General features: G+C 39.7%; 1 protein-coding gene across 1 annotated transcript in view; it reads right to left on the bottom strand.

Annotated features, from left to right (window-relative positions):
• ERN1 (endoplasmic reticulum to nucleus signaling 1) overlaps window positions 1-21,356 on the bottom strand; it is a 1,214,209-nt gene that overhangs the window by 25,639 nt on the left and 1,167,214 nt on the right. Inside the window, exons 20-21 of the mRNA XM_044070452.1 lie at window positions 4,726-4,849; window positions 857-924 (exon numbers count right to left, since the gene is read on the bottom strand). Of these exons, the coding sequence (XP_043926387.1) occupies window positions 857-924; window positions 4,726-4,849 (192 nt within the window). The remainder of the gene's footprint in view (window positions 1-856; window positions 925-4,725; window positions 4,850-21,356) is intronic.

Below are 21,356 nucleotides of genomic sequence, written 5' to 3'. Positions count from 1 at the left end.
CCAACCCCATGTAAATGGGAAAAAAGGGGATAATGATGATGATATGGGGAGAAAATATCTTGCTAGTAACAAAATTTCAAATTACAACTCAGAGAATATCAAACACAGATTGAACAAACAAATAAATAATATAATCTGCAAAATAATAAAAGAGAAATTAATACAATAACAGACACATAATACAGTCAATAAAAATAAGAAAACAGTTACTAAGTCTTACGCATTTGCAAAAGTGAGCAGGGGTGCTCTGTTACTTCTCCAATGTAGCATCTCACACTGCTTTAGTTTGTCATTCTGCTATAAAAGTACATTTCTTCACAATACCATACCATTCCCCAAATGCTGCACCCTATCCTATAAATAAAGGTGCTATGCATATTATACTGAAAGGACATGACATGACTCTCCCAATAATGTCTTCCTGTGTCTAAGTTCGACACAGAAGGCCAAGGCAATGGGCTAAAACAAGCTTCTTTGCTGGTAGCCCACTATATTATTCCTTCAGTCTTTGCCTGCATACTAAGTAAATGTGACAAGGCCACTGAACAAGTAAGTGCTTCTTAGTTACCAGTGAAGACAGGCACTTGTGCCCAGAAAGGCTTATCTAATTAACAAATAAATGAAATAATAATAAATATGTCATGCAGACATACATGTCTGTCCACACTAGTTGCACCATGTCATCTTGTCAGCTGTCACCCTTCTTGCTGACACCATTCCTTTTAAAATACTGTATTATTTTGCATTTCTTGTAAAATATAAACTGAAGAATCTAACAAAAGTACTGGCAGATCCCCAAAGCTTTTGAAGGATCACATATCATTGTAATTAAGCAGTTGGTACAAAATTAATTTACCTTATTTCTCATTGCTCGTAGCAGATCTCTTACAGATCCTCCTTTATATGTTCTATACTTTCTCAGATCTGCAAAAGAAAAATGAAGTGTTTTAATTACAGAGTTCCTTTCTGATCCAGGAATAAGACACTGACACAAACAGACATATGAAATGGGTGTTGTAAAAAAGTTTAAAACTAAACTGGAAGTTAAGTGTCTGTCCTAATCACCCAAACACAGATTCTAACGGCAGAAAAGGGTTTCATGGGCAATCTTTCCTGCCCTTTATCAGTGAACAAACTGCAGCCACTGTTTAGCTTATTTTCCATTCCCCCCAATAAAGAAGTCCTTAGAGAATAGTGGGATTGACCCAGCATGCAATTCGGGGTGCTCATTGTTTTTAACATAAAAAATACACTAAAATAACTTCCAACACTCCACTACACAAAAATATATTAAGTAAAAATTGAAATGACTGTTGAAAAAGTGAAACCCAAATTATCCTCTAACTCATCTCAGCTTTCAGTACATAAATGAAGCATAAGGTTTTTGCTTAAGTGGACAATAGGGGTATGTATCCTACCGGGGAAGGCCCTTTGGAGATTCATGGTCTGTGACTGTTCAGCACAGGAACCAAACAATTATGTTAACAAACTTAAATGCTTTAGTGGCAAGATGTAAAATCAACCAGAAAAACAGCAAAGAAAAGAAGCTATGGCAGCGTAAAAAGTTCAATGAACACCAGCTGTGTAAGACGGAAAGGTAGAAGAACCAGGAGTCAAAGTAAAATAAAAGCATAGAGATGATGTAATGGGGTGTGGTAAAATGTAAATGAATACTGAGGAAAGCCAAATTCTCACCATGAATAAACTTCCTGACCTAACAATGTTAACAAAAAGACGACACCTGGTGACTGTTGTCAAAGGCAAAAACAAGTGCAAAACCATGAAGCTATGTACTGTATGTTAACTTGATGGACTACACTACACTGTCTCCATTACATAATAGAAAGGATCAAACCACCAGAACTAGAAACTTCCATGACTGCACACTGATCAACAGCTCAATTTCATCTCTCCCAATGTGAAAACAAACTGAGAAACTGCAGCCAGAAATACTGTCAATGTGAGTAAAATTCAGTTGCTGGCTAGTAAATATACTGCACTGATTCCTGTAAAGAAAAAAGTAAGACAGTCTGAAAGAAAATTAGCTAGAAAAGTTGGAGAAAACACTAACTTGGGCGACTCCTGTGGCTGTTCAATAAAAAGCAGTTCAAGCTCCAGCTTTGGTCCAACACATGGCTTCCAGTAATCTGACATAACACTGATTTCTTCAAGGCTAAAAGTCAATAACTTCTGAAAGTATGCAAGCAATTTTCACATCTAGGAGGGGGAATACAGATAAAAAGAAAAAGAACAGACACTAATTACAGTAAGTAGAAGCACAGGCAATAACATGCTTCTTAGCATGGGTAATCTCAATTTCAGGTTAACTAGGGCTTGTGTTAGCAGCTGTTTACTTAGCACAAATGTTACTATTAGGAGGTTAAACTTCATTATTTGAAGATGTACATATTTATGTGTGTTTGTATTAAATTAATAGGTTATGGGGTGTTTTGGGGTGTGTTTGGCTTTTGCTTGAGGATTTTTATTAAAACAAAATGTCATGTAAAATGTGGCATAGGTTCCAATGTTAATATGAAAAAACTGTAGAAAAGGATTAACCTGCCAAACTTTATTGGATGGATGTATCACAAAAGCCTGAATTAGAAATCTAAAAACCTGCTATATATAATAATTGGGAATAATGACTTCTTACCATAATGGCGACAATGTCCATAATTTCTTGAAATGTGAATGGTCTCAGAGGTATAGACAAAAAGGAAAGAATACTTAACTATATTATGAAATGTAGAGTGCTAATGGCGATGCTATAGTAGATACATTTGGAAAGAACTCAGCATGTGAATTTGATAAAGAAAATATTTCAGGATGGATATTCTACAGAATATCAGGGAAAAGGGAAAACAGGAATACTTATATTAACTGCTGGAAGAGTTCCTGTAGTGATAGAAGAGGGACAAATGATAATGACCAATTTGTAGTAGTAAGAGGCTACTGGCAAGGGATGAGGATTACAGTGCCTATTTAACTGAGAACTTTGACAAAGATCCAATAACTACTTCAGATCCTGCAGCAATTACTAAGATAAAAATGCAGGGTACGAGTCACTGGTGCTTCCCAAACTACCTTTTAAAAAGAGAGAAATTTAAGGAATGGGTAGTGGAAACTATCCTGGAGTTATCAGGGAAGATGGAAAGTACTCCAGAAGTTACAGCTAGTCAGTGGGATAAAATAAAAGTGGAGTATAAAAAGAGGGTAGAAAAAAAGATCTGGTTAAGAAGTAATAAGAATTATTTAGAGGAGGTAACAAAGTTTAAAGCATTACAAAATAAAGGGAATCTCACAGAACAACAGAGGAACAAGTGCAGTGTGCTAAAGAGAAAACAAGGGAGTACCTGGATAATATGCATGAATTTAGAAAGACTGTTGTTAAGCAACTGTTTTTCTTAGCTCCACAGTACAAAAACTTTTGGCACAATGACTTAGCCAATGTGCAGTAGAAAAGGTTGTTGCCAAACTTAGAAAGCCTATTACAAGAGAAATAACCAGAGGTCTTGTAGGGGTATTAAGAGATATTTTGGAATTTTTTAAAAAAAATTTGGATAAAGTAGAGCCATGCAGAAATAAAAAAAAAAAGGCATAAATGGAAATATTTATATGTCAAGGTTAGAGGTTGATGAAGCTGAACAACTAACAGTTAAGATAAAAGGAGACGAGATAAAATAGTGATGTATAACCAATCAACAGGAAAGTTTCCAGTAATAGATGGTATTCTAGTGGAAGTCTGAAAGTTAAGAGGGAAAAACTGATAAAGATCTGGAAGTTTTTTAAGAGTATTTTAAAAGGAGGGGAGGCACCAACATCCTGGAAAAAAGCTGTGGTACCTGTCATACCTAAAAACAGTAAAGGCCCATCTGATACTGGTTTATATAGGCCTATTTCATTTCTAAACCATGATTATGAAGTGTTTATTTCTAGAACGACTAAAAGAATGGCAAATGAGATGACAAAATGTATAGATATGGACCAATGTGGTTTTGTGGATGGGAGGCAAACATTTGACAACATTAAAAGAACAATGATGATCCAGATGGAAGTAGAATATATGAACATACTGCTGTTACTGGTAGGTCTTGATGTGAACTCATATCACAGAAAACCCTAAGCTCAAACGTTATGGGCTGTTACTATGTGGGATCATAGTACAGTGGGGATTGGAGTTTTGCCCCTTTCCCTACTGTTGCTCAAACTCAGAGTTTGTACATTTAATTAATGTGGGGGGAGTGGGCACAGCCAGGGTTGCTTCCTTGCAAAAAAGAAGATTTTGTGATCCTAGCATAGTGTTCAAGCATCTGGGTTTTCAATGATGTGGGTTTGGTGTTTTAACCTTTACTCTCATGAATGTTCAATGTTTCAACAGGGATCCATATTTATACACACACATTATATACATATGTATGTGTATGTATGTATATATATATATATATATATATATATATATATATATATATATATATATATATCTACACACAGATCAACTGTATAGTTTTGGGGAAGCAATTAGATTCAATAATTTTTTCAAAAGCCAAGTTAGAATTAGAACTGCTACTGTCTCTGTATTGCATATACTAATGAAAACCAGAGAGAGAGTAGTGTGGGTTTCATTAGTCCTGTGTAAAAAAAAATTTTTATATATATATATATATATATATATATATATATATATATATATATATATATATTCAAAGTAATTACCTCCCACCTTACCTGTTTGGAGAGGAACAGTGATGTTTTCTCTCCAGTCCATTTTCACAACACTTCTTCCTCCTTTTTCAAGCTGTTTAACAACTGGACCATCTAGCTGCTCTTTTTCTATTCTGTCACTCACGTCCTGCAACAAAGATCAAGCATCACAGAGATAAGCATTATGAAGATGAAAACTTCTAAACTATTTGTCCATTTGGATCTCTTTTCTGACCAAGAATACTTTTCAAGCTATGCTTTCTTACATTTCATTTGTCAAGGTTAACTGAGATATCAGTTGCAGAAATAAACACACTAACAGTTTTCAAAAAGTGCAGCAAAATGTATACTTTACACCAATGTTTATTTAGCTCTTTCATCCAAACTGCAAACCACTTCATCAGGAAAAAGAAGTTATGTCGTACCATAACGTTCCATCTGTATTGTTGATCCTCGTTCAGTTATTACGTGTGGGTAGTCGGTTCCGACCTCAGAACCGAGCCGGCCAGCTCCCAAGCTTGCCCGAGCTAAAAACTCTCAAGCTAAGCTCTTACCCAGAATTCCCCTCTCCCTGTTACCTCAGATTGAGTTCGCAAGTCAAAAGAAGGTAGAGACTACCTCTGGTCAAATGACCAAACAGGACCGGATGGTGATATCAACTAAAAAGCCTCAGGATGGGGAAAGAGAGAGGGTCATAATGACTGAACAAGTTTCAACAATACAGATGGAACATTATGGTAAGATGTAACTTCTTAATCTAATACTGTTAATCCTTGTTCATTCCTTACATGTGGGACAGAGTCCCTATCTACCTTTATTCCTGGGAGGTTCTCATGGAAGGACATTCCTGAGCACCACAGAACCAAAAGATGCTCTTCCCCTGGGGGCGAAATCCAACTTGTAATGATTGATGAAGGCATGAGGACTAGCCCAAGTTGCAGCTGCACAAATGTCATGTAAAGAGGCTCTGGCACGGAAGGCAGCAGAAGTTGCCACCAACCTTGTAGAATGAGCCTTTATGGTAGTAGTTAATGGGATATTATGTTTTCTATAAATGAAGGTTACGTAGTCTTTTAACCATTTAGCCAATGTAACCTTAGCAACAGCACACCCTAATCTAGGTCCAGAATAGGCCAAAAATAACTGGTCTGATTTATGAAAAGCCTTAATCCTGTTCAAGTAGAAGTGAATTTGTCTGTGAATATCTAGGGTATGTAGGCAATACTCTCCACTGTTTGAATGATTGGGGAAGAAAACTGGCAATTCAACAGTTTGATTAATGGACATTTCAGAGATCACTTTTGGCGGAAAAGAAGGATTAGTTCTCAATGACACTATCTCTATGAAAAATCAAATATGGTCTCTTGATGCATAAGGCTTGAAGTTCAGAGATACATCTGACAGAAGTAATGGCGACCAAAAACAAGGTTTTCCATGACAAATATCTGAGGTCACAAGAAGAAGCTGGTTCGAAATGTGGCATTGTCAAAGCTTGTAGGACTAAAGACAGGTCCCATGGCTGAGTAGGTTCTCTAAAACAGGGTTTTAGATGATTCATGCCTTTTATGAAAGTCTTGCATAATTTGTGTGACATAAGAGAAGAGTCTTGGACACCATCATGAAAATTAGGTATTGCGGCCAAAGGAACTCGAATGGTAGAGGCAGATAGACCGGATTGAAATAAGGTAGACAGAAATTCCAGTACTATCGACACTGGTGCTGAAAAGGGATATACCTGTTTTTCTTTCAGCCAAATAGTAAATCTTTTCCACTTGCTGAGATATGTAATTCTGGTGGAAGACTTGCAATAAGAATGTCACGTACTGGCAATGAAAGATCATTCTGCCTGGCAATCAACGGAATTGGAGGCGGCAAGCTGTGAGCTTCAGGTTGTTCAAATTGGGGTGAATCAGATTCTGTGGATGGGAAATCAACCCCGGAGTTGGATGGAGAATCCACGGTTGATCTAGTAGGTGAGGCCAAAGGAAGGGGAACCAAATCTGATGAGGCCAATATGGTGCTATGAGGGTTACTTTGCTCTTCAACCGACGGCTTTCTTCAGAAACTGAGGAATGAGGGGGAGAGGTGGAAATGCATAAAGTAGACCCGATAGAGCATCCCTGGGTGACTGTCCCGGAGGGGGAATCAGGGAGAAATAGTTGCTGCATTTGTAGTTGGTCAGGGATGCAAAGAGGTTGCAGCAAGGAAGACACCAGTGGTTGAAAATCTCCACCACTATCAAAGGATTCAGGGACCACTGGTGAGGCTGTAGAATACACCTGCTGAGTCTGTCTGCTATCACACTGAAACTCCCGGGAATCTGCGTTGCTAGAAGAATGTGGTTGGTAGCCATCACCAATTGCCATATCCTCATGGCATCTCGACAGAATGGGTAAGATTTGGTTTCACCTTGTTTGTTGATGTACCAGACCACCGCCATGTTGTCTGATTGTATTGCAATAGTCCCAGACGGCAGCAGGGGATGGAATGCTTGCAATGCCAGAAGCACCATCCTTAGCTCTAGAACAATTATATGCAGATGGGCCTCCATTTCAGACCAAGTACCCTGAACTGTCTTGTCCCTGGAATAGCTCCCCCACTACATCAGGGAGGTGCCCGTGGTCACTGTAGCCTTGGGCTGTTGGAGGGGAGAAGGGGCAAGACCATTGTGACGGATTGTGCGCCATCCACAAATTTAAATCTTGCTTGCACCTGTGAGTTACCAGAATCTTGGCTGAAAGAGGGTACTGAAAGGGATACCATTGGGTGAGCAGTAGCCATTGCAGAAGCCTCATGTGAAACCTGGCCAGGGGGACAACAGTAATGGAGGCTGCCATGGAACCCAACAACTGGAGAACAGAATGAGCTGTGGATTTTTCCCTTGAAAGGATTGGAAACAGTTGCTGCTTTATCCTTACAATTCTGTGCTCCGGAATGGATACTCTGCAATTCTTTGTGTTCAAGATGACCCCTATGAATTCTGTGGACAGAGATGGGTTGAGATTGGATTTTAGCCAGTTTTTTCGGCAGTGAGAAGAGAGTATGTCCGGGCTTCTTTAAAGAGATGTCTGGTGGGGGCGGAGATGAGCCAATCATTTAAGTATGGAAACACCTGGAATCCTTGCAGTCGCAAGTGAGCTGTGATGACTGCCATGCACTTTGTGAACACTCTGGGGGCTGTAGAGAGTCCAAAGGGCAGTACTCTGAACTGGTAATGACTGGCTCCTGCACAGAAGCGAAGGAATCTTCTTGATGGTCTGTCCACTTTTATGTGGTAGTACGCATGTTGAAGATCTATCAATCACATCAAATCGTCTTCTTCCAAAAGCAGGACAGACTGTATTATGACCATCCGGAATTTCTGTACCTTCACAAACTTGTTCAATACACTGAGATTCAAAATTGGTCACCAGTCCCCGTTTTTTTTTTTTTGGCACCAAAAATAGTCTTGAGTAGAATCCGGATCCTATCTGGTCTGGAGGGACTATTTGGATGACTCTTTTTCTTAGCAGCTTTGAAATCTCTAATGCTGCTTCTTCCTTTTGAGTGGGTGGAATGTTGGGTAAGGTTGTTAGGGGAGCGGGTCAAAGGGGATATGATAACCTATGGTTATTATCCTTTGTACCCAAGAATTGGTGGTAATGGTTAGCCAGGCAGAAGGCTACACAGGGAAATGACCCCCAACCACTTCCAGAGGAAAGCAGTTGGGCTGCTCTTCAGGAGCACTGGTAGGATTGGCCAGGGAAAGAATCCCTGGAACTCTGGTTACGCGGACCCCCTCTGACCTGAAAATGACATCTTCCCTGAGAGTTTCCCCTTCTGCCTCTAAGGGAGAACCTCAGCCTGTGTGTCACGGAAAGAACCTTGAGACTTTTTGCGCCATATCTTCCCACTCTTCTGGTTTCTGGAGAAAGCCCGTTGATGGGAAGAATAACGGACACCCACAGCAGAAAGGGTCTTACCATCCTGTTCACATCTGGCCAGTGTGCTTTTAACCTTGGGTCAGAACAACGAAGAGGGTGCAATGGGAGCATTGAGAAAGGAAGCCTTGAAGGGTTCCGCAAAATTACACAAACGCATCCAGGCATGGAGTTTCAGAACAATGCCTGAACCCACCGCTCTAGCTGCTCCTTCTGATGTGTGAGATATCAGGTGCATGGATAAGTTAGACATCGATTCAATGGTGGCTAGCTGAGAGGCCACTTTGTCACGGACCTCCTCAGGCACAGCTCCAGCCAAAGTTTGAGAGCTCAGAAATTAAGTCTCTTTGAAGCCTGGTACAATGTGTCATACAGTTTCAGGGACCTGACAACAAAGGTCACCAATGCAAAGGTATGCATCCCTATTCTGTCCAGAGCCCAGGACTCTTTGTTGGGAGGTTGAACAGCCTAGTTTTCTTCTGCCAGGTCCTTTTTAGTTGCGGCCGCCACCATCAAGGCATCTACAGGAAGACCTTTGGACCAATGGGGTTCACTAGCGGGAGGGGACAAAATTTTAGCTGGCCTCTGGGGAATGGCCTCAACAGTGTTACGAGCCTTCCATGCATGCTGAGCCGGACAAGTTCGTCGGCAGGTGGAGTAACCCAGGAAGTAGGGGTCTGGGCAAGAAAGGCCTGCAGGAACACAGACTCTTCAGAGGTTGGGTTAGAGGGTTGCCAATCACCTCTCTGTTTAAGGATTTCAAGGATATCACCAAAGGATACCTCAGAGGGTGATCGAGAGGACCCTTCCCCATCATCAAAGTCTGTGTCTTCAGTAAGGTACTCCTCTGTGGAGTCCATGTGCTTCCTCTTACACAAGCTCTTTTGACAAACTTCCTCAGAGGGAGAAGCTGGGGAAGACAGCTCAAAAGGGGTCTCTTGTGGGAGTATGTCCTGAGGCCCTTGTGGCCGGTGTCCGCTAGGAGCGGCTTGTGTACATTGCGGTCCAGAGGAGTGTGGGGAGAGTGATTGCACAGGATCGCCAACCGACGGAAGAGTCTTCTCCATTAGCTGGAAGGCTGGTCCACCTGAAGAGGGGTGGGGAACCACGGCAGGGGTCACCCCTCACCCAAGTGGCTCTGCCTGTCAACCCGGAGTCCCTGGATGGCTGTGAAACGCCAAAGTACGTACACCGCAGCTGACATCCTGGGCCATGGCAAGACTCTCCTGCCACAAAGGCAATGGCAGCTCCTTAGTGAGGTCCATAAAGTGAACTGTAGGGGGGAAGACTGTGCTGTATCAAGGGACTTCAAAGGCAATGAAGGAGAATAAGCAGGGGTCTTTGGTAAAGGGTGATCACCTCCCGAGGAAGGATAGGTCCTGGGGCTGGATACCTCTGGCCAAAAGCAGCTGATCCACAAGACACAACACAATGTGTTCAGGGAGGTTTCTAGTGGATTTCACGGACATGGCTGAGGGAGAGTCAGATCTATCCAAGGACAGAGCAAGCTCGGTGCCCACCATGGGGGAGGTCTGCACTGAAAACAATGTAGCTGTAATGATCTGAGCTACTGGTGTCTGCAACGAGGAAATCATCGGTGCCGAAGTCATGGTCTGCACTGACGAGGTCGGTACCGAAGTGGTTGTCAGCGCCAAGGCCTGAGCTGAAAACATCGGAGACGAAAACTGAATGGTCGGTACTGAGAGGGTAGTCGGTCCCGGGTAAGTTGTCGGAGCCAAAAAAGGAATGGGCGTCGAAACATCCATCGACGTCATACCAGTTTGCATCGACTGAACAGTCGGTGCCTGTAATGGAGTCTGAACTGAGGAGCTCCTCGGTACCAATGCAGTATGGGGCACACTAGTCGGTGCCGAATTCGCAGATGGCGCCGATGGCCTCGGTGCCGAAGGTCTAGGCACCAAAAGCGCTGGAGTCGAAGAAGTCATATCCGAACTGGAAAGCTTAGCTTTCTTAGGTCTTGGTTCCTGAGAGTCCCCAGCTGAAGACGAAGGAAGGGACTTGACCTTTTTTTGTTCATCACTCTTTCTTATGAGATCTTGGAGGGGTTGAAACCTCTGACCCAGAAATAGCCTCTGAAAAGGGAGATTTAAGTAGCCCCTTCAATATTAATTTATTTTTCCTTTCAATTATTGTCCTATTACAGTAGTTATTACAAATTCCGCAAGGCCAACTGTTAAGTGAGGCTCACCCAAGCAGTAGACACATAGGGAATGTGCATCAGAAGTAGGTAATTTATGGCCACAATCCAAACATCTTTTAAACCCTGGACTAACTTTTTTATTTGCCATGGTTAGAAGGAAAGAAAGAGAAACCAGAAAAATACCAGCAATGGTACAAGAAATACCCGAAGGTAAAAAAGAAAGGGTTTACCAATGATGGTAAAAGACAGGAATTACCTCACGGTAAGAAGAGTTGAAAAGAATTTGAAAAAAGATTGTCGCTAAATGCGATAAGGTAAGAAATAACTATCTAATAACTTTTTTGTGAAAAAAAACTGTCTTAGAACTTGGGTATGAAGAAAAATATTGTACTTGGCTCAAAAGAAGCAGCTTGACACGATCGAATGGCAATGTGGCAAACGAAATCTGAGGTAACAGGGAGAGGGGAATTCTGGGTAAGAGCTTAGCTCGAACGTTTGTAGCTGGCGCGAGCTTGGGAGATGGCTGGCTCGGTTCCGAGGTCGGAACCGACTACCCACACATAAGGAATGAACGCGGATTAACAATATCAGATTAAATGTTACATCTTGTAAATCAAGAAAAATTTTAACAATACATCAAGTCGTCCCTAAGATATCAGATATCCCTAAAATACATAAAAGCTTAGAGGACTTGCCATTCAAACCCATTATTTCAGCAGCTTATTTCAGCAGCTTTGTTCAAGACAGAACCACTTGGTACTTTCCGGACAAAATTTGAAAGACATTTACAGGTTACTTGCATACATTTTACAGGATTACCGGAGGGGTTTTTTTTTTTTGAACAAATCTGTGAAAGTCAATGACAATGATGTTGTGGCCTGCCTAAATAGAGAAAAGTATTATTCAAAGGTCTTAAAAAATGTCTTTCAACAAATTGGGTAAAAGGTTTTTTTAAACATCTTTAATAATATCTCACACTGCACAGTGATATCAGTGCACATTCAATTATAAAATAAAAAAATATTAAGACTTTTTTACTTTGTACATATTATACATGATTTTGTCTTAAAATATTCAGCATTATACAGTCCTGCCTTCCCTTAAATATTACTCCTCCTGAACATTATTTTGTTATATATTGTTCCCACAGATTCCATGTATTTCAATATAGTTTACTCCTTCCCTTTTCTAAAGATCCCATCTCCAGTTCTTTATATCCTTAGCAACATTTAATAAGGCTGTTGCTTTCCATTTCCTAGTACTTGCTTTTTGGCAGCCAGCAGCACTTTGTATGACAGTACTATGTCTAAGCAGTTCAGTTTGTATATCCCATCTCAAAAGAACCATTTCCTTAATTAAAATAATGTGTTCCCCCAACATTTTCAACAAAGCACCAGGACATTTTTAAGGACATATCTAAAATCTCATAACTTGTTACAGCCCCAAAAACATATTTCCAGGTATCCCCATCTTTCTCATCACACCTCCAGCAAATGCTGTCTTACCTGTGGAAAAATATGAAGTCTACACATCTGTGCAAATAGTTCCAAAAAATCCAAAACCATCTGGACATACTTGGGATCCACTCAGATGTCCTCCAAATGTTCTTTTGCAAAATGCCTTTCCAGTCTCTCTTCCCAATCTTTTCTAACCTCTTCTGATTGAGTATTATAACTCTGAATGAGTTATAATGCAATGTTTTATATGCCCTACTAATTCCTTCAATCCATCCATCCACAACTCCTTTTTCCTATGTTTGCACATGGGGTTGGAGTGACACCAACAGTGGCAATCTAGAGCCAAGGTTTACACCATCAGGTTGCCCTGCCACAGTAGTTCTTCCACACCAAACACTTGCACCTACACTCATACCTATGGCCAATTTATAATGTCCAATCCACCTACTGCATGTCTTTGCAATGTGGGAGGGAATCAGAGCACCAAAAGGAAACTAACAAACACAGGAGGAACATGCAAACTCCATACAAAAAGCAGCCCAGCCGAGAGTCAAACTGGGGAACCTTTTGCTGTGAGTCGACAACACTATTCCCTGCACCACTGTGCCACCCTTCTTATCCGTTCTTAACAACAGCTCCTGTTCTATACTCAACTATAAACCCAACCAGAGATCTTTCATTTAACAGTCTTCTATTCCTTTCTCTATGCCTACACTCTGTTCTTAACCCCAGATAGGGAAGGTAGTCTTCAACCTGCAGTTCAAACGTCTGCTTGACCTTATCTCACACTCTATGCCCCCTCCCTGATTTGCTCCCAATATCTTAGTTCCTAATTTTCTCCTTTAAATTCCAGCCTCCTCTCGCTTATCTTCTGTACCCTTACCTACAGTCATCCATACTGGTAAAATCTCCTTTCTCCACTTATGAGTTGGCTTAATTCTTAAAATACTTTCTGCTACCTTAGGAATATAGTATTCTGTGTGGTTGTTATTCTCCTTAATGACATGCGCCTAAAATCCTGCTATCTTCTTATTTCTTAAAATCTCTATCATTATCCCTTTCCACTTTGACTTATAATCTTCTGTGTATGTATATGAGCATCACATGTATAACTCTAAAGTATCCCTGCCAATCAAGAAGTCTTAAACCACCTTGTTCTATGGGAGAATCAAGTTATACCATGCAACTCTTGCCCTCTTCTCCTCCTCAATAAATTTCTTCAACTCTTGTTACTGTACACAGCTTCTCCACTGGTTGATAAAAATATGCCTGACGTGTATATAAAACTAAAGGGACTAAAACTTTTCATTGCTTGTTTCTTACTAGATCACAGGATCCTACGAGATACAAGGCAACTGAGTTGCAAGGCCATTTTGCCTTGCCAGTAAATCCTCCCCCATAGGCCTTGCCTATCTTTTCAAGGACAGCCAGCCCAGTAATACCAGAGATGAATTTATAAAAACCCATCAAACTGTCCTGCTCCTGTTTAAAGGCAGACAGCAAGTCACAACATTTAACTTGGAGAGGGAGCTCATTCCAGAGAAGGGGTAACGTGCTGTGTGACAAGTCTATCCCTCTTCCTTGTTTTATTTATTTGTTGGAGTAAATTTAGTTCTCTGGCCCTGGTATTAGCTGGACTGTTTGACTTACTGACGTATAAGAATTCTTGGGACTACTGAAGCCCTTATTGCCCTAAAAGCAAAGCAAAGGTCACCCTTAAGAAGTCTTTATGAAACTGAGTATAGATATAAAGGCTGCAGTCTTTCTTGGCAATTCAGATTTAAGTCCCTAACTTTTTAGTTATAAACTCTAGGGTATTTCCAATTGCTTGATAAGCTTAGCATGGCACATCCTAAATGAGGCATAATACTTAATGATGGTCACTGTGCAGTACAAGAGGTGAAGACTTCTTTTGATCTTGAAGACTTACAGACACAAAGTGCAGGGTTTAATTCTCACTTGGGGTAATTGGCTAGGCTTAAAATGGCCCACAAGGGCAGTTAGCCTAGTACTAAACTATAAACCTATGTGCATTTAATTGAAAGCTTTGACACATATCCAATAACTATTTCAGATCATGCAACAATCAAATTTAAGATAAAAATGCAGGGTAATGAAGTAAAAAGGAAGTAAAAATGTGACACTGACACTTTCCAAACTACCTGCTAAAAAGAGAAGATTTTATGGAATGGGCAGTGGAAGTTATTCAAGAGTTATTGGGAAAGATGGAAATTTCTAGAGTAGTTATAGCTAGTGATTTGGATAAAAAGAAAATGGAGTTTAAAATAGGGCAGAAATAAGAGAGAAATAGATATGGTTAAGACATAACAGGAATTATTTAGATGACCTGACAAAGTTTCCAGTATTGCAGAATAAGAGGAATTTCACAGAAAAAGAAAAGGTGCAAATGTGGAGTGCTAAAGAGACAATAAGAGAGTATCTGGATAATATGCATAAGACAGTATCTATAAGAGAGTATCTGGATAATATGCATGAGTTTAGAAAGATTGCTGTTGTTTTTATAATAACCACAGAACAAAAATTTTTAGCACAACAAATTAGGCAACAGAAAGAAGAAAGATTGCCGTTAAACATAGGAGGCCTATAACAAGAAAAATAAAAGGTATTAGAGATATTTATGAAACTTTATGACAATCTGTATAAAACACAGAAATGTGGAAATCAAGAAAGAGCACAAATGGAAATATTTTTATAAGATTTAATTATGCCAAGGTCAGACAAGTCTCAATGATTAACAGTAAAGACTGGAGGAGATAAGATAAAAATGGTGTTGTGTAATCAATCTACAGGAACAGATGGCATTCGAGTTTGGAAGTTAGGAGAGAAGAAAAAATAATGTTAAGCAAAACCTTCCAGATCTTAACAGGAGGGGAAGCACCAACATGTTGGAAGAAAGCCGTGATTGCTATTGTACCTAAAGATAGTAAAGACCTGTCAGACCCAGCTTCATATAGAACCATTTCAATTTTAAACTATGATTATAAAGTGTTTGTCTATATATTCGCAAAAAGAATGGTAAATATGTTGCCAAAATTGACAGATGGATCATTGTGATTTTTGTGGAGGCAAACATTTGGCAACATTAATAAAACAATGATCTCCAGAGGGAAGCAAAATGTAAGAAAATAACACTGTAGGTCTTGATGTAAAGAAGTCAGGCATATTTCTTTACCAAGAAACATCTTTATTAAATTATCTCTTATGACACAGGCAGTCGTACATTTATATATATGAAAACAAACCATACTGACACAATCTTAGTTGCAAGCATTTTACATCATAAACTGTATTGACATAATTTTAGTTGCAAACACTACACATTACCTATAATCTACCCAACCACTGTAAGTCAAGCATTACATAGCTCATTCACATCCTGCCTTCTGTTAAACCCCATTCCTCGCTTGTATGATTTTTCCCATAATTCCCATTTTTCCTATGCAATTTGCTCCTACCCTTTTCTAAAGATCTGAGTTCCAGTCGTTTTATCTCTGTTGCTGTATTCACTACTTCTAGTACAGTTGGTTTAGACTTTGATTTCTATTTTCTAGTAACTGCTTTTTTGGCAGCCACCATTAGACTCAGCAAGGCCTTACAAGGTCACTGTCAAAATATTATTATATGGCTGGGGTACAAGATGTAAACCATTGTTGGGGAATACATTGGAAAAGATCTCTTCTATTCAGGTGTTCTCCAGCAACATGGTGGTTCCCTATAGCTGTGAATTTAAGGCAGTCAAGGATATTACCAAAACCTGGGTGATATTTTGAGCACACCCGGATTTGTCGGTTATTCTGGAAGAATGTCCCCATTTTGTTTTCAAGACAGGGAGGAATTTAAAGTTTCTCTTTGAACATCCTATTCCCTTAACCTTTTTGAATTTCAAGGGGACGACCAAGTGTGGAAGTTGCCATCAATGGTCCTTTTTATCTTAGACTGCCCAACTTTGAATATAAATAATATTACTTTTATTTACCTAAGAAACTGTAATTGTGCAATGAAAGGGGTTGTTTATATTGCAGTGTGTGACAAATGTCAATGTTTCTATGTAGGGAAAACTGACAGACAATTGAAAAAAGGATATATGAGCACCAATATGCCATTTTAAAAGGCAACATGAATAATGCACTTTATAAACACAAACTGAGTTGCACAGGATCTAATAAGTTCAAGTTTGGTATACTGGAAATCATTCCTAAAGACTACAGGGGAGGTTGGTGGGAATTGCAGATAGACAGACAAGTTTTTTGGCAATTGAAATTAAATGCAACTATGCCACCTGGTTTGAATGAACAAATTTCTACTGTCGTTATTTTAAAAATTAGAGCACAAGATTTATAAATGTATGTATATTGTTGTGAAAAAGTGTCTCCCTATTCACTGTTTATAAATGTCCTCAGCAGATTTTACATTTTGTATAAATGTTTCTAGCAGGTCCTTTTGTTTTTAATTGAAATTAATTAAATCAGTGGTCGCATGTTCTTATTTTAAGTATTTTTCATTATGTTAATCCTTTTAGTTTGTTCTGATGAAGTTCCAGTTCTTTAGGGATGAAAGCGCTTAACATTTATGTGGAATAGAGAGTCTGGCTTTTACCTTTGGATGTACGTTAATTTGTGTTTTTCACCTTATTGTGGTTGCTTGCCACATTCCAAGCTAGTTTTGTGTATTGGTTTCCTATTCAGCTTAGTTTGCGCTTTTCTTTTTTATTAGTTTTTCAATGCCACAAGTGTAAAAAAATGGAACTATTTTCAAAAGTTTTGCAAATCAAGTAAGCCTCACACAGTTATAAAGAATGGTCACTTAAGAAAGCAAGTTAATCATATAGAAAGCTGGAACCCTGCTTTATATGTAAATGGTGTATCAGTGTGTGTGTGTGTGTGTGTGTGTGTGTGTGTGTGTCTGTGCGTCTTTCGGCTTTTCCCGGTTAGGGGTCGCCACAGCGGAACTCCGGTCCGCTACTGATTGGCAGTAGATTTTTAAGTGCCGAGTTGCCAGCTCTGACGCACAACCTTCAACAAAGGCACGCCCATTCACGCATGTCTCCACACAGAAGACGCTCTAGCTGAGAATCGAACAGGACAATGTCTAACTGTGAGGCGACAACGCTACCGCAACACCATGATGGTGTATCAGTAATTGGTGAAAAGGTTGATGCAGTAGATTTAATGGCAAAAAATTAAGTATTTTGTACTGTCCGGATCAATGGTAAATCCACCGAGGTCAAAGCTGACACTGGTTCAAAGTGTATTGTTGTCAGCAGACACATTTCCTAAGGTGAGAGCTGGTGAACAACTAAATGTGGCCAGTTGTGCAAAACATGTTACTTATCCAGGTGAAGAAATTCAAACCAAAGGCTCAGTAGTGCTTTCATGTTATGTGGCCAAGAGCTGTTATTACAGATTATTATTCTATGTAGTTCGAAGACCTGTACAGCCACTGTTGGGTCTCAGTTTGAGAATGAATCTGCTTTCTTTTACCAAAGAAGTTCATCAAATAATAACATGTCCCAGTTCCAGCTTCACTAACACTACTTTTTCAGAGTATGTTGATAGTTTCGATGAAAGGTTGGGCAAACATCTAGTTGTGCATTCCATGAAGTCAGATCCTGAAGTCAGTCCAGTAGTCAGACCAGCAAGAAAAGTTCCGATAGCAATGCAGGATAAAGTTAATGCTCAGCTGGATAAAATGGTGCAGCAAGGTGAAATTTGTCCAGTTACAGAACCAACTGAATGAGTGTTATCCAGGTTGCTGCTCAGATGAAATCAGAATATGTATTGACCCAAGAGATTTGAACAAAGCATTGAAGAGACCACATCATCCTACATGTACAGTACAATACTGAAGCCACTGTTTTTTTTCCAGTTTTGGATGCAAAAAGTTTATTTTGGCAAGTGATGCTTGATCGCAAATCTTCATTACTGACTACATTCAGTACACCATTTGGAAGATATAGATTCCTAAGGATGCCATTTGGAATAAATTCTGCAAGTGAAGTTTTTCAGCATGCAATAAAGCAAATTTTTTCAGGTTATCCTTGTGACATAATAGTAGATGATTTATATTAGTCAGAGGCAATGGTGAAGCAGAACATGACAGAAACCTTAAGAGAGTTCTAGACACAGCATATGAAGTGAACTTACAGCTCAATCCTCTAAAATGCAAATTCAGACTACCAGAAGTTACATATATGCAGGTCATTTGTTTACTAGCACTGGCTTGAGACCAGACCCATCCAAGCAAGCAGCCATTCTTGAGATGTCAGCACCAGATAATGTTCAAGCTCTACGTTTTCTTGGTATGGTCAACTATTTAGGCAAGTTTATACCAGACTTCAGTGAGCTGACAGCGCCTTTGAGAGAGTGGACATGCAAAAATGTTACATGGTCTTTGTTGGAATAACACCAGAAAACATTTGAAGACCTAAAGCATAAAATTACTACCCCACCAACATTAAGATACTAGGATATCAAAAACGAGTAACACTTTCTTGAGATGCTTCAAAATTTGGTCTTTGGTGTAGTTATTCTTCAAGAAGGCAGACAAGTAGCCTATGCATCTAGATCACTTACCCAAACTGAGAGGCAATATGCTCAAAATGGGAAAAAACTTTCGGCAATAGTATTTGCATGTTCCAAGTTTCATGACTGGTCGAGATATTAGGATTGAAACTGATCACTAACCTCTAGTTATAATTTTAAAGAAGCCTATGCATTTAGTTCCAGTGAGATTACAAAGAATGATGCTCAAATTGCAAAAATACAACTTCAAAATGGTCTATATGAAAGGCAAACTTCTTTATCTGGCTGATACCTTATCCAGATCGCCCAGAAATACAACAGAACAGCTTGACGCAGAGAATTTTGACTTTGATGTCATGGAAGTGAGTAATTTTTCTACCATAAGACATGATGATCTGAGAGATCACACAAAGACTGATCCAATTTTGCAGAAGCTCAACCACTACATTAATGTTGGATGGCTGTCAAAGCAATCTAGTATAGCACCTGAAGTAAAAACATATTTTCCTTACAGAGATGATATGTTGATGGAAGATGCCATTATTTTCAAAGGTCCTAAAATTGTTGTTCCTGTTTCCTTATAAGAATATATTCAGATTTTGCATCGTAGTCACCCAGGTTCCAAAGCTACTAAAAGAAGGGCAAGAGGACTAGTATTTTGGCCTTCTCTAGTAAAAGACATTGACAATGATGTTCAGTATGCAATTGCACTAAACCACATTTGCAAAAATAACCACTTCAGCTAAGTCAAGTTCCTGAACTACCGCAGTCAACAGTAGCCACTATATTAGAGTGTAACAATCAGCATTACTTAGTATTGGTAGACTCTTATTCAAACTGGGTTGAAATCGATTTACTACCTAGCCTAACATCCACTACTGTTATTACCAAACTGAAATGTAATTTTTCAATCCATGGTAGTCCAGACAAAGTTATCTCTGACAATGGTACCCAATTTACCAGTCAGTTGTTTCAGAAATTTCAAGAGAATAGGACTTTGTACATGTTACTAGTAGTCCAGAACATCCGCAGTCAAATGGACAAGCTGTACAGGCAGCACAGAGTGCAAAGCAATTACTAGAGAAATCAAAGCGTGACAATACTGATGTCTGAATTTACTCAATCTCAGAAACATACCCCATGACAATATTCTTGGCTCGCTTGCTCTGAGACTTCTATCTAGGCAAACCAGAATAACATTGCTTATCAGTTCCAGTTTACTGAGGCCTAAAGCTAGAAAACAACAAAGCAATCAAACCCAATTATTCAGAAAGTATTCTTTCCAGAAGTCCAGTTATAACAAATCGAGCAGATTTCTTCATCCACTGAAAGAAGGAGAGACAGTGAGGATACAAACAGGAAAAGGTTTTGACTGGCTTGGTCAAGTGACAAGTATATGTGCAGAACTGAGACCATATTTTGTGAAATCAGAGGGCGTGGAGTACAGGAGAAATCGCAGACGACTTCTTCCAGTATCAGAACCATTACTGCAGCATTGTTCCTGTGATGCAGACTCTAGATCTCAGAGCAAGCCAGACAATGTTCCTGTTCCAGAACACGTCTTGACTCCTACTTTTGTTTCTGAAGAAGTTCCTGAAGTCCCAAAGGTTGAACATTCAGCACAAACAATCCCAGTTGCTAAACCTAACTCTAATCTCTGTATTCAAGATTTGGTCCCATATCCAGACCTAGTGTGAAATATGCAGCAACCTGGATGTGATTGTATCTAGTTCTGTATAATTACATGTCATTTAATGCTGTCATTATTGCATGACTCATTTCTCAAAGAGGGAGGATGCAGAATAACGTGTGCTGTACCTTTAAGAAGTATTTCAATGGACTGAACATGCAAATATACAGCAAACACATGCTAGATTCAGTGCCATTTTGAGACATGTAGCCAGTATGTGAACATCTATATGTATGTTAGCTAGTTTGTATATAAGTAACTTAGCCTCATTTCTTGTGTGTTTGTATACAATAAAGCTGCTTGAAGAAGAACCCACAAGGTTCCTCCACTTCATCCTGATTAGACTTTTGACATGAGGGATGCACCCTTCCAGTTCCAGAAGGTCCACACAATCAGTAATTTGAAATTTAAAGCCAGTGTGTCTTTTCTGAAGCTGTAGGTGCCAAGCTAGTGCATTATTCTTGCACTTAGGTCTAATTTCGGAAAGATGGCCAGAAATCCTTCTTTTAAGTCTGTTGAGCATTGGCAACCTCCAAACATACACAGTTTGGTTTAGTCAAGGAGAGGTCATGTCTGCTAAATCTGGTCGACTACTTGAGACATTCACCAAAGCCATGGATGAGGTGAAGATGGTGCACACCGCCTACCCTGACCAACCCAAAGTCTTCAATACTATTCCCCACTTGGGTATAATAGATAAATTCTCTCAACTAGGCATCAATCCATATGTTACCACATGGGTAGCAAACTAGCTCACTGACAGTCAAAATAGGGAAGCCACCTCAAGCAGTAGACCCGTAATGAGCGGCATACTTCAGAGATCATGTCTCGGGGCCTCTGCTGCTTGGGATGTACTTTTCTGAGGTGCAGGCCAAAACCAGTAGG

This window comes from Protopterus annectens, chromosome 4.part1 (assembly GCF_019279795.1).
Source record: "Protopterus annectens isolate FY-2018-M chromosome 4.part1, PAN1.0, whole genome shotgun sequence".
Lineage (NCBI taxonomy): Eukaryota > Metazoa > Chordata > Ceratodontiformes > Protopteridae > Protopterus > Protopterus annectens.
The sequence above is the reverse complement of the archived record's forward strand: the minus strand, read 5'-3'. Positions and strand labels throughout refer to the sequence as shown.